Below are 12,225 nucleotides of genomic sequence, written 5' to 3'. Positions count from 1 at the left end.
TGCTTATAGGGTATTTTGGGGGAGGGGAGGGGCATGTACAGGAAGAGGCTGTTGGGGGGTGGGGAAGGGTTGCTTTCCTTTGGGGTTAAAGGCTGTGCAGCACGTTCTACAGCAATTCTGGAACGGGGCTGTTTTTATATTCTTGTGAATGAAACTGCTATTGCTGAATGATTTTCCTTTGGGCGGGGGGTGCACTTTCATTTCCAATTGACTTTATTAAATGAAAATCCAAATCTTTCATTTCTCCCCTTTCACTGTCTCCACCACCCCCACACATTCCTTCTTTTCCTTGTGTTAAGGAGGGAATCTTGGAGGATGAGTTTATCATCCTCTCCTTGCCCCCATCTATATATCCCACACTCTGTTTTCCAGGTCTGGGAAATGTCCATTTTTATGGCCAGTCTTAGCATGTTTTCTTAATGTAACATTCCCACCCCAGACCCAAGAGAGATTCTATGACATATATTGCAGAGAGAATTCTATATAAATATATATAAATATTACAGATTATATACACATGGGCACAGGCTTGAATGCCCACTGCCAGCCAGTCCCCCTACCCAGGCTGCAGTGGCTCTCTCTTGGCTTGGGGAGGTGGGAGGGAAATGACATTGCAGAGGGTTCCCGGCTGTGCTTAATGACACTAAATGGAATGTGGTGGCATTCTCTGACTATGAGTGTCTTCTTTGGGGGATGGAGGAAACTGGGCACAGGGGAGGAGAAGGAAGGGTATGTCGGAGAGGGGACACAAGGCAGACAAGGAGGGAGGGAGGGCAGAACTATGAGTGTCTTCTTTGGGGGATGGAGGAAACTGGGCACAGGGGAGGAGAAGGAAGGGTACGTCGGAGAGGGGACACAAGGCAGACAAGGAGGGAGGGAGGGCAGAGTTGGTGCGGAGCTGGGGTTTCTGGATGCTCAGAGTACCTGCATCACCTTCTGGAGAGGGCAGGCTAATGGCGTGCACCAGCAGCACCCCCACAGGCTCCCTGCTGCTGACATGGGGAGGGTGAGGATGTGACGGTCCAAGTGCAGGAAGTGCCAACGCAGCCTGCCATCTGGACGCCGCCTAACAAACTCCCAGCTCTCTGCCCCTGGCAGGGGAGCCTGAGGAACTCCTGGAAGAGGGGGCTGGTGTCTGAGTGACCCAGTGACCTAGCTGCTCTGGGTCTTGATTCTTGGCAGGAGAACTGACCTTGGCAGGACAAGTCTGTAACCACAGCAGGGAGAGGGAAGATACATTTTCTGGATGCTGGCATGCGAGGAAGTGAGATGGGAAGTAGGAGGGCTTCTGTGAGAGGGGGTCGGATGATTACACGGGGCTCATTGTTGGGCAACGAGGCACCTGCCCTAACACAGAGTTTTTGGCACCTTTTCTCTTCCAGGCTGCTGCCTTCTATAGGTTTTTCATCCACATCTCACTGCTTGAAGCAGGGAAGGAATGAGGGAAATGTGTGGGCCTTTCACTGCCCTGGTGATGGCCCTGGCCTGGGAACAGACAGTGGGCTTTAGGACGGGGCCTGGAGGCAGACTGTGGGCAGCGGATGTGGGCGAGCAGGAGAGCTGGGGGCTCCCAGAGATGTGGCTGTGGATGGTTTGGAGGCACAGTCTGGGGCAGGCAGTCCACAAGGCCATGATGTGGTCCCATCTCCTACTCCAATGTGGCACTTGCAGGGCCTCCCCCACCCTCACCCCCCTGTGGAAACTGAAGGACAGACAGGCAAGGACAGGAAGATGCTGGGACAAGAGCACCAGGGAACTGTGGGGGGCAGAGGGGAGGCAGGGTAGTTCCCACCCGCACAGCAGGAATCTCAGGAAGCCCCATGGAATATTGAGGGCCTCTCACAGGGGCTCCTGCCTATGTGGGACTGGGGGAAGCAGTCTAAATAATTGACCAAGGCTCCTTCCTGCCCAAATTCTGACTCCTCCTTTAAGACTAGCATGATCACATTTGAAAATTCCTGGGAGGGGCCAAGATATGGGTGTGACCTCTCCAACCTCAGGACACACTCTGTCCCACATAAAGCCACCCTCTGGCATGGGCCTCTCGACAGACTTCATGAGTAGGTCCAGGGAGGTAGTCAGAGGATCAGTTCATCCTCGTCCTCCTCATCAGTCGATCGCAGACTGGGGCCCTGCAAGATGTCAGCCAGTTCCTCCTCCGGCCCTGGACTCTCCACCAGCTCCATCTCCTCCAGCTCACCTTCCACGTTTGCCGGGGCCAGGGAGAAAGGGGGCTTTGGGGAAGGAGGTGGCATGGGGCTCTCTGGAGAGGCAGGAGCCACACCCCCTGCTCCAGTGGCCCCAGGCCCATCCTCAGGCAGGCTCCAGCCCTCTGCAGGCGGGGGTGGTCCTCCAGTGCTCTTTCGAGTTGAAGTTGTGTTCCGGAAGCTGGCAAGGGGAGGGCGGAGCTGCACCCCAGACTTGGTGTGCCCCTCGATGGCCTTCTGTAGCTGGGGAGTAGAGGGAAAGGGAAAGAGGGTACAGAATTGGAAAGAGAACAAAGATGGGGCAGTGGGAGAGAAAGAGACAGGAGAGAACAGAAACAACAAAAAGAAAAAGGAATGAAAAGTTATAGAATGTCAAGAAAGGCAGAAGCAGGAAGACAGACAACAAGGGCCAGAGGAGGAAGGCAGGGAAAGGAAAAGAAGGGGGGCGTGACGAGACGTCTGCCTACACAGCAATGCATCTCCAGTGCCCCGACTCAGATCCTCTGCTGACCTTTCCTTCCTAGCGACCTTCTTCAGCCACATCCCTCCTCTGCCGCTTTCTGTGTTCCTCCCCACAGCGCACCCCTATGAAGTTATGTCTCATGCCCTGAACCCCATCCCAAATCTATGCCATCCAAAGAAGATTGCGTGGGGTCCTCTCTGGGGCAGAGAGTGTAGTCCCTTTCAGACCATAGCCACAACAGTCTTTGTGGTTTCTCTACTCCTGCTGGCTGCCCCCACCCCCATCTCTGTGTGAGAAGCAGAGAGGGATACCTGGGGGGGCCTTCGCAGATCCTCACACTATCCCTTCCCAACCTGCACTCTCATCCTGTGCCCACCCCACCCTCCTGCTGCTCAAGCGGGACACGTGTTGCTGTTACCTCCTCCAGGGCCAGGACGCCCCTGAGTTTCCCCATGCTGGTCACATAAGCAAGGTGAAGGCCAAGGAGCGAGAACAGCGTGTGAGTCTGATGGAAGGAACATAGGTCAGCATCTTCCTGCCCCATGCCTCCCTGCCTGCCCCGTGGCCCTGAGCAGTCAGCAAGGACTCACCTTGTGCAGCGTCGTCTGCTCCACCAGCTGGAAGGGGGACTGGTCAATGCAGCAGCAATCAAAACAGACAGGCTGGCCCAGCTGCTCCTGCTCCCAGGCCTCAATCTGCAGAGCAGAGTAGGAAAGGCACCAACGTTAGGAAGCCCCCTTCAACCTCAGACACCCGGCTTTGAACCCACACAGCTCTCCTAGCTCCTGCAGAGAACCCTGAACAAGCAATGAACAACCACAGATCCACCAGATCAGCAGGCCTTCCCCCTTCTTCCCAGGGGACAGTGCCTCCCATCTACCCCTTCACCAGGCCCCAAATCCACCCTGCACTCAGGCACCCAGAACATCACTCCATCTTCTAGTCACTTAACTCTTCACCCTCTGATGCCCCAAACGTTTGTTATTTCCAACCTATCTTTCTAGTCGTATCATCCACTACTCCTGTAAGATTCGCTGCTCCAATCAAACCAGACCGCTTTCGGTTCTTCAGTCCTGCCTTCCCGTTTGTCCCGCCGTTCTCACCACTTGGATTTCCTCTATTTGCCCCACCCTGCGCCATGCACTGGATGTGTTTCCTGACTCTCCCAATCAGACATTCTCTCTCCCATTTTTAATACCTATAGTACTCTGCTGGTCTCTCCTTTTCAAAAACAGCATTGGCCATACTCAATCTTGTATTGGCATTTGTCTTACCCTGCCTACTAGAGGCAAGCTGCCTGAGAGTGTTCTCTTGATAGCTCGAGAGTGTTACGCGGCATCAATTGCCACCTATTGTGAAGAAACTAGCACATTCACCTCTTACACAGTAGATCATGGCAAATGTTTATTGAATTTGAAGAGCTGTTCTGCATTGTGTGGCACTTAGATGACTTGAGCAAAGCTATTTTTTGTTTGTTTGGTTTGGGTTTTTTGTCTATGATAGAAGCATTAAGGCACAAAGGCCAACTCTCTTCTTGACTTTAGATATGCATACTGAAATCCTTGAGCTTCCAAATAATCCACTATATCTCTGGCTTTCATAAATGAAATCTAAAATTTTCTAAAATCGCTTTTCAGGTAGTGCTTTATTTATTTTCCTATTTGTCCAGATTTACAACTCTCAAACTTCAGGAGTGTGGAATATACTAAAAAGCAATGCAAAGCAACACAGGAGAATAACACCAAAGGCCATCACCTGATTCTATTGTCTAGGGTGGTCCTCAGTGATGCTCCATCTGTGCTTTCCTGACACTTCTGGACTACAATCATGCTTCCTCTAAACTCTCATCTTCCTGACAAAAGGATCACACCAGCTCTCACAGCACAGGATGAACGACCATTGGCAGGTGTGTTGTAGAGAGGATTTATGTACAGGATGGGGGCTAGACCTTGCTAAGTCTGATTTGGTTGATCCTGTCCTCTTGGTCCTGTCTATGATCATTCGTGGGCTTCTCTGGTTCCATTTTTGCCTTTCCGTAATAACAACAGCAGCAACATTTTCAGCACATGTTTATCAAGCACTTCTGTGCCAATCATTGTTCTAATTGCTTTACATGTCTTAACTCATTTAATCCTCTCCAACAACCTATTGTGATCTTCATTTCGCAGATGAGGAAACAGAGGCATAGAGCATTAAGTGGTTTGCCCAAGATTACACAGTCAGTAACTGGTGGAGTGGAGCTGGGCTTCTAACCTTCACTGCTGATCATGTTCCAAGAACACCCCCAAGCTCTTGTCCAAAGGGAGGAGGATGTTGCTGTTGGGTCTGGTGTGTTCCACTATTTGAAAAAGCTCAGCACCAGTTAGAACCAGAACTCTGTGTGTACTCTGAACAGAGTATGCAGAATTAAACGAACCATAGCAGGGACTTCTGGTGACCTATAATGAATTCTTTCAATATTCCCATACTGTCCCCATACTGTTTGCCAATATCAACATCTTGATATTGTCAGGGGTGTCATCTAATCTGGTCTGAAAACCATGTCCAAAACATCCTAAATTTTGACTGCTATTGGATCTTATCCCTCCAAAATGTCCCAGTGAGTCACACAGGAGTTGGTAGCTACTTAAAATGTTCCTTGGGAAGGACATACACTAGAAGTGTACGATCTATCTTCTTTTTATCCCTGGCTGCACTTTATTTCCAGGGGTCATCACATAGCCACACTGATTGACTAGCTGGTTTTCTCTCTTTGGTGCATTAAAAAATATATATATATATTTATTTTGAATGTCCAATAAGATGTTTATTTTAAATAACATCTACTGTGTTTCTTTTGTCAGCTACCTGCTTTACAAGCTCCACCGTTGCAGCCAGCCTGCATTCTCTCTTACCGTATAGAATAGTTGCTAATGGATTTCTTCTTGTTCCTCCACAACCGCCTAGGTCTGTTCTCATGGCTACTGTCAGCTGCCTGCCCCCACCCACTGCTCCACATTCTGTTCACTCCTCACATCCAGGTGGATTCAGTATGTTCACTTTTTCTCTCTCCTGGAGTTGATAACTACCTCTTTTAGGACATAGACGTTTGTCCCCACAAGGCACCATAGTCATTCTTTGCTTCCCTTTGCAATTCCTCCCAGGCTCGCTGCCTGACATTTTCCAGTTGTCCACTGTCTCAGGGCCCCAGTCAATTCAGCACAGTAACCTCCACCAGGCGCTGATTTCCCCACTCGAGTTTCGATGTTATTCTTCCATTTTCCCTTTCTGACACCACTGTGTCCCTCTGAGAACACCACCATGTCCTGCCATGCTCTCGTTACTCTGTCCACAATCATACCTTTTTCCAACCTCTCAAAATACTTGTCCATCTAGACTTACATTTTATTCTTACAGCAACACCATAAAGAAGGTAGAAGAAAAACTAGCAATATCTTCATTTGACAGAACAATCCACCCAGGCAGCTGTTTCCCTTACTTACCTCTTCAGGTGACATGGTGTCCACTAAGTCCGTTGAATCCTAGAGAAGAAAGACATCAGTCCCAGTTCTTTCCCTTTCTTCTCACACTAGCTATGGTTCCCAATGAAACAATAGCCACCTCTCCCTGGCCAGGACCACAGAGGCTCCTTTGCAAGTCATCATTCCTTCCGTGTGATTAAACTTCTCCTCGGTGGGATCTCTGCCCTCCTGATTTAGAACCATGGGTCCCTCACTCATCAAAGACAGGCTCCCTCTCCCTGTATCCTCCAGTCACATCTCCTCTCACCTGGGTTGCCTTCTTCGTGGGGCGAGCTCTGCCCAGTAAGCAGCGCAGCAGGGACTGGAAGATGGAGAGTCTTTGACCTGAGAGCAGTGGTGAGCAGATGGAAATGGAAGCAGAGCAATAGCCATCCTGGAGAAGTGGTCAGGGGCTCCCGTTCCCAGTGGTCCCTGACATTTCACCACCAAAGGACTGCACTTCGCAGGTGCCTCACTTCCACCGACACCCTCCCCTCCACCCTCCTAAATCAACCTCTGCCTCCACTCCTTGGGACAGCAGTGTGCAGAATCATGAATAAAAACCCCCTTCTGTCCTCCCCTGGCCTCACACCTCCTCATAGGAGTGGCTGTTAGGTCGAGGCGAGCCCAGAGGTAACCCACAAGGCACGAGCTAGGGTGCGTGACAGGTGATCTTCACCTGAAGGCTCTGCTGCTTCTGGCTGCTGTTTGTGGTTGGGCAGGGGTCCATTGGGCTCTTCGGGGCTCGGTGTCGCAGTAGGAAAGGGGTGAGGAGGAGGAGGAGGAGCAGGCAGCTGTAAGAAACAGCAAACATTCTGTCTCAGAGAAGAGGCTGCCTGACACTTCTCTGCCTTTTCTGGTGGGTATCCTGCGAAATCTAACTCTGTTTCCTCCCCCAAGTTTAGAATTCCTGTATCCCTTTGAAATCCATTGATAGCATCATCCACATGCTTATCTCCCTCAGTCCCTGGACGCAGGGGATCTGGTATTTTTGGCCCCCGATCCAGGATTCTGGCTTTCTCAGTTATCAGCGTCTCCCCTCCCCCTTCCTACTTTCTGGGCACTTGTCCCAGGCCAGCCCAACCCAGCCGTCACCCAACGGTGGCGACGTCGCCAACGATCCCTGCCTTTCCCTTTTACCTCCGACTTATCCGCTTCTCGGGCCCTTCCCAATTTAGTCACCTCAGTCTTCCCGGGGAGGTCCTCGTCCTCATCCTCATCCACGAAGGCGAAGGACTCGGGCCGGCCCCCCGGGAGCCCCTCCGCGGCCAGACGCGCCCGCCCGTCGTAAGGCAGCTCCGACAGCTTCCGCGCCAGGTCCTGAGCTGCGCGCAGCCTCCGCTCGGGACACAGGTGGCGCTGCAGGAGGGACTGCAGCTCTGCGCGCTCCACGGAGCCCAGCAGGATCATGGAATCTGGGGAAAATCCATGCTCAGCCGGGGGGCTCCTCCTTACCCTCCCACCCCAGAACGCTCAGCAGGATCGGGTCAGGAAGAGCAGAAGCCCAGCGCCTCTTGTCTTTTTCCAGCTTTTTCTTTCTCTACCTAAAAACTCATTTCGAAAATCCTCCAGGATTGACCCCACTCAGTCCCTTTATTTCACCCATGTAGCACTTACGGACCAAATGGGTAGTACACTAATGGGTGCTAATTTGTATTTATTTTCATGCAGCCCTCATACAGACTGCAAATAGGTGAGCTCGGTATTAAAGTAGGCTAATCAACCCTGTCCAAATAAAAAGAAACACCAAAAGCCATTCACGCAGGCTGCCATGTGAACACACTTTGAAAGAAGTCTGTAAGCAATGCACATTGCATCTCCTACCCTGGAAGAAGGGAAAGAAGGGAACTCTACCTTTTTTATCTGATGTTCCATCACTTAAAGATCCAACGTCCTTCTAGGATATAAACGAAATGCCTCCTTTTCTTGAGAAGGTCTCTCATGTGTTTATAGAAATTCTGCTACTATCATTAACATTTTCATTAAGTTTTAAGGCCATGGAATTGAGGCAGTGTTATTGAGATACATTTTACAGTTAAGTCTTAATGATTATTATGAAAACCCTGCACCTCATTGGCTGTACCCCCGCTCCAATGAAGAGCCACTGCTTTTGAAGGTACCTAGAAGGTATCTGAGATTTGGAAAATATTTGAGCTAATCTAATTTGAGAAATTTGAATACTCTCATAATCTGAAAGCAGAACTAACAATCTTAATGGCTCCAAATGGCCCTACATGATTTTTCTCTATTACACCCATTTCAACACTAGGCAAGTATTTATTTAATATCTGCTAAATCTCTATAACAAGGTACTTTGGTTCTATAGAAGTTATAGTCTCCACCCCCAAGAAATACCCTAATAGAATGAGGAAGACAAGACATAGATATGTAAAACACGATAAAAAGTAATACAAAGCAGGATGAAATACCAAATGCTGGCAGAAAGGATGGTAAAAGAAGAGAAATGTGAAATCACCAGTTACTAAAATCATTCACCCCTCCACATGGAAGAATTTTCTCTTCCTTAGGTTGTGCCCTAATGAACAGGTATGATTTAGTCAAGTAGCAAAGGAAACCATGTAAGGGGCTATGAGATTTACAGTCGATCACATTATTCAGATCCCCTCTTTGTGAATTCACCTACTCACGATAATAGATTTGTAACCCAAAATCAATACTACAGCTGCTTTTGCTGTAATTCAGACATGCTCAGAGCAACCCTCGTTCCCAGCTGAGGATGAACCAAGCAGTGGAGTGCTCTGCCTCTTGTTTCGACTTTCATATTGTAAACAAGTGTTCTTTTTGCAGTCTATTTAATGCAATTTTTGTGCTTTGTGTTGGTGATTTTGCTGTTGAAAACAGCCCCCAAGCATAATGTTAAAGTTCTGTCTACTGTTCCTAAGCACAAGAAGGCTGTGATATGCCTTAATGGGAAAATATGTGTGTAAGGTAAGCTTCATTTGGGCACGAGTTATAGTGCTGTTGGTCATGAGCTCAGTGTTAATGAATCAATGGTAGCTGTTAAATAAGGTGTCTCTAAACGGAAACACAAATAAAACAAGGTTATGTGTTGACTGGTTGACAAAAATGTTGTAACTGGAGGCTCACAGGAACCTATCACTATATTTCCCTTAGGAGCAATTAATCAGTATCGTATTCACTAATTCAGCATTCATAGTGACTTTATAGAATGTACCTACCATGAATAATAAGAATTAACTATATTTCTTTAACTGGATTTTTTACTGTTCATATTCCCTAAGGAGCACAGGCTGGGCCTGCCATAGCAGATCAGATGGCCCCTAAAGATAAGCCCACATCACAGTGCCTCCCTACCTCTATGCAACCCTTTTTCAGGTCACTAGCTCAGGAGTCTGCTTCCTTCCTTTTCACTAACCTTTTGAATCAACCAGTGGTAAAGTCTTGACTGTCGTGGTCTGGAGCAGGGTTTGCAATTCCCCATATGTGCAAGAAGCCGAAACAAACTTCACATCACGTACCATGATGTCCTCAACAAAGATTGTAAATTTGCTATGGAGGGAGAAAGCAGGGTGGGTTAGCTCCACTGTATGCCTGTCCCTTTGCTAACCCTCTACTCCTCCCATGAGGTTTGCCATGCATTTGGTCACTCACAATATTTAAGTACATAAGAACATAAAAATAATTAAAAATAGTTCTTTCAAACATTGACCCTAACCTCAGTCTCAACCTCAGAACCTCCCACCCCCATCAAATCTGAACTAATTCAAGCTACTGCCCCTGACCTGAGCTGGTTCCAACCAAGGTCAGGCAAGTAGGGTAGCTTCTTGACCTGGATGATGCTGTCATAGAGGGAGGGCTGCAGGCTCTGAGCCACCATGTTGGCCAAGATAACAGCCACCATCATGGGTAGGATGTGTGCAATCTGACCCGTTAATTCAAAGCAAATCACAGCTGTGGAGACTGTATGGGACACGGCACCGGTCAGTGCTGCTGCTCCTAGAATAACACAGGAATACACCTGAGGGTTAGGGCTCCATTCTTGGCATAGAGGGCATGTGGGGATGTGATGGGAATGACATAGGATGGCGAGATATGACCCTGGCCAGTGCCGATTTGTCAAGAGTAGGGGTTAGAATTCTGAACTGTTAGAACATCATCCTTTGGATCTCATTTAATGGCCTGCATCAAGTCACAGAATCTTTGTGTGTGCCAAAATTTTTATTATAAAATGAAGATAGTGATGTTCTATGTGTTCCTTGATTTTGAAAGTTTGGATTGTTCTTAACTGAGCATTTTAAAAACCAGTTATGAAATTTTACCTTGGGCCTCAGGTATTGATGACAATTAATGAGTGAATAGAGTGAAAACCCAAGAATTGTGCTATGACTTGGAGCAATGAGAACTGCGTCAGATCCTGATTCTACTCTTTCTCAACTGTATGAGCAGAGCTTAACTCCTCTGGAATCCTGTGCACTTATTTGTAAAGTGAAGGGGGTCAGTAAGTGATTTCTACTACCCTTGCAGATTTAAAACTTTATGATTCTATAAGCTCTCTAAAAATAGAATCTCTCTTGCTTATTCTTGGTTGCTTTCCCATCAACCAAAGTAGACCTTTGTGCATTAACTATATTTCTTATTTAAACATAAGAGAGATATCCTATGGGGAAAATGTTGGGGAAGGCATATATGAAAACGTAACAAGAAAAAGTCACAAAAGGGAAATATTGGGAGGAAAGACACTACTGGATGGTGCATACAACATACTTCAGAACATAAACTACCACAGGACGTGTATACCGGGAAATGTATGTATGCACCAGGGAGGATGAGGAGGGACACCTGACAGGCATGAAGATGGGGAATAAGAGCCGATGACTCTTACTGATGAAAGTAATAGTAGTAAAAGAAAGAGCTATGATGGGGGAGTAGGGTACCATATGAGCTATAAACCTGGTTGGTGTTTTTCTATCTAAGGGAGGCATGGCCTTAGATGTTATGGGGTTTTGGTGAAGAGGCGAGGGAGAGTGGAGGCATAACAATCCTGAGGCTTATACTGGCCACTGTGTTAGACATGGCTGTATCTCAGAAATCATTTTAGAATAAAGAAGGCTCAGAAAGGCAGCTAACATGCTCCATTATCATCCAGGTAACACGTGGCAGAGATAATCAAGAGCCCATGTTTCTTAGCTCCTGGTCCTGTGTCCCTAGTCTCCATCAATATCACTACATCTCAGGCTTAGTGTATCTGAGCCAGTCACCTGCAATGTTGGTTCCATGATTCTGAGGAAGGAAAGAAAAAACACCAAACATCCAGACACAATTCTAGGTGTTTCATCCTTACTATCTCTTTTAATCTCCATAATCCCTTTCTATATTGGGAAACTAAGGCTCACAGAAGTATAATGAAAGCTAATGAGAGCCAGAGCCAAGGGTTGATTATTTGAATGAGTTGAATTAAATAGCATTAAATTAAAACCATATAGTGTAGCCTGGTATGAAAACGTAGTGGAAGAGTTTGAGTGTGGGCATTTGGGGTACTCAGTGTTGGCTTAGAGAGAGGTGGGAATGTGTCTCACCAATTACTGCATACCCCCCAGGCAGGATCTTGTAGATGATGTCATCAAATAAAATACCATCAGGGAATAGCATGGCCATGACCTCTCCTACCAGCCTTCCAAATGCAGCTCCTAGAGGGAGGATAAAAGGAGAAAAGGTGTTGCGATATCCAAGTTCCTCATCCTCTATGCTTTCAGAGCCATTCTCACCTTGGGTGCTGCTGTGGACTGAATATTAGTCCCCTTCAAAGCTCATGTTGGGAGCTTGATTCCTAATGTGGCAGTGTTGAAAGGTGGGGCCTTTAAGAGATGATTGGATCATTAGGACTATGCTCTCCTGAATGGATTAATCCATTTCTGGAGCAGTGGGTTGTCATGGGCATAGACTGGTGGCTTTATAAGCTGAGTACATGAAAGAGCTCTTGCTCTTCTTGCCATGTGATACCCTGTGTTGCCACAGAATCCTGTAGAGAGTTCCTCCCGGCAGAGGCCCTCACTAGATGCACCCATTGGACTAC

General features: G+C 47.8%; 1 protein-coding gene across 1 annotated transcript in view; it reads right to left on the bottom strand.

Moving 5' to 3' along the window:
- Nucleotides 1-2,078: 2,078 nt before the first annotated feature.
- Nucleotides 2,079-12,225, bottom strand: part of CLCN1 (chloride channel, voltage-sensitive 1) — a 30,710-nt gene continuing 20,563 nt past the window's right edge. Inside the window, exons 13-22 of the mRNA XM_008594381.1 lie at nucleotides 11,729-11,839; nucleotides 9,935-10,148; nucleotides 9,568-9,701; nucleotides 7,353-7,585; nucleotides 6,850-6,964; nucleotides 6,439-6,515; nucleotides 6,153-6,191; nucleotides 3,261-3,365; nucleotides 3,089-3,175; nucleotides 2,079-2,450 (exon numbers count right to left, since the gene is read on the bottom strand). Of these exons, the coding sequence (XP_008592603.1) occupies nucleotides 2,079-2,450; nucleotides 3,089-3,175; nucleotides 3,261-3,365; nucleotides 6,153-6,191; nucleotides 6,439-6,515; nucleotides 6,850-6,964; nucleotides 7,353-7,585; nucleotides 9,568-9,701; nucleotides 9,935-10,148; nucleotides 11,729-11,839 (1,487 nt within the window). The remainder of the gene's footprint in view (nucleotides 2,451-3,088; nucleotides 3,176-3,260; nucleotides 3,366-6,152; nucleotides 6,192-6,438; nucleotides 6,516-6,849; nucleotides 6,965-7,352; nucleotides 7,586-9,567; nucleotides 9,702-9,934; nucleotides 10,149-11,728; nucleotides 11,840-12,225) is intronic.

The sequence above is a fragment of the Galeopterus variegatus genome, unplaced genomic scaffold (assembly GCF_000696425.1).
Source record: "Galeopterus variegatus unplaced genomic scaffold, G_variegatus-3.0.2 Scaffold10681, whole genome shotgun sequence".
Classification (NCBI taxonomy): Eukaryota; Metazoa; Chordata; class Mammalia; order Dermoptera; family Cynocephalidae; genus Galeopterus; species Galeopterus variegatus.
The sequence above is the reverse complement of the archived record's forward strand: the minus strand, read 5'-3'. Positions and strand labels throughout refer to the sequence as shown.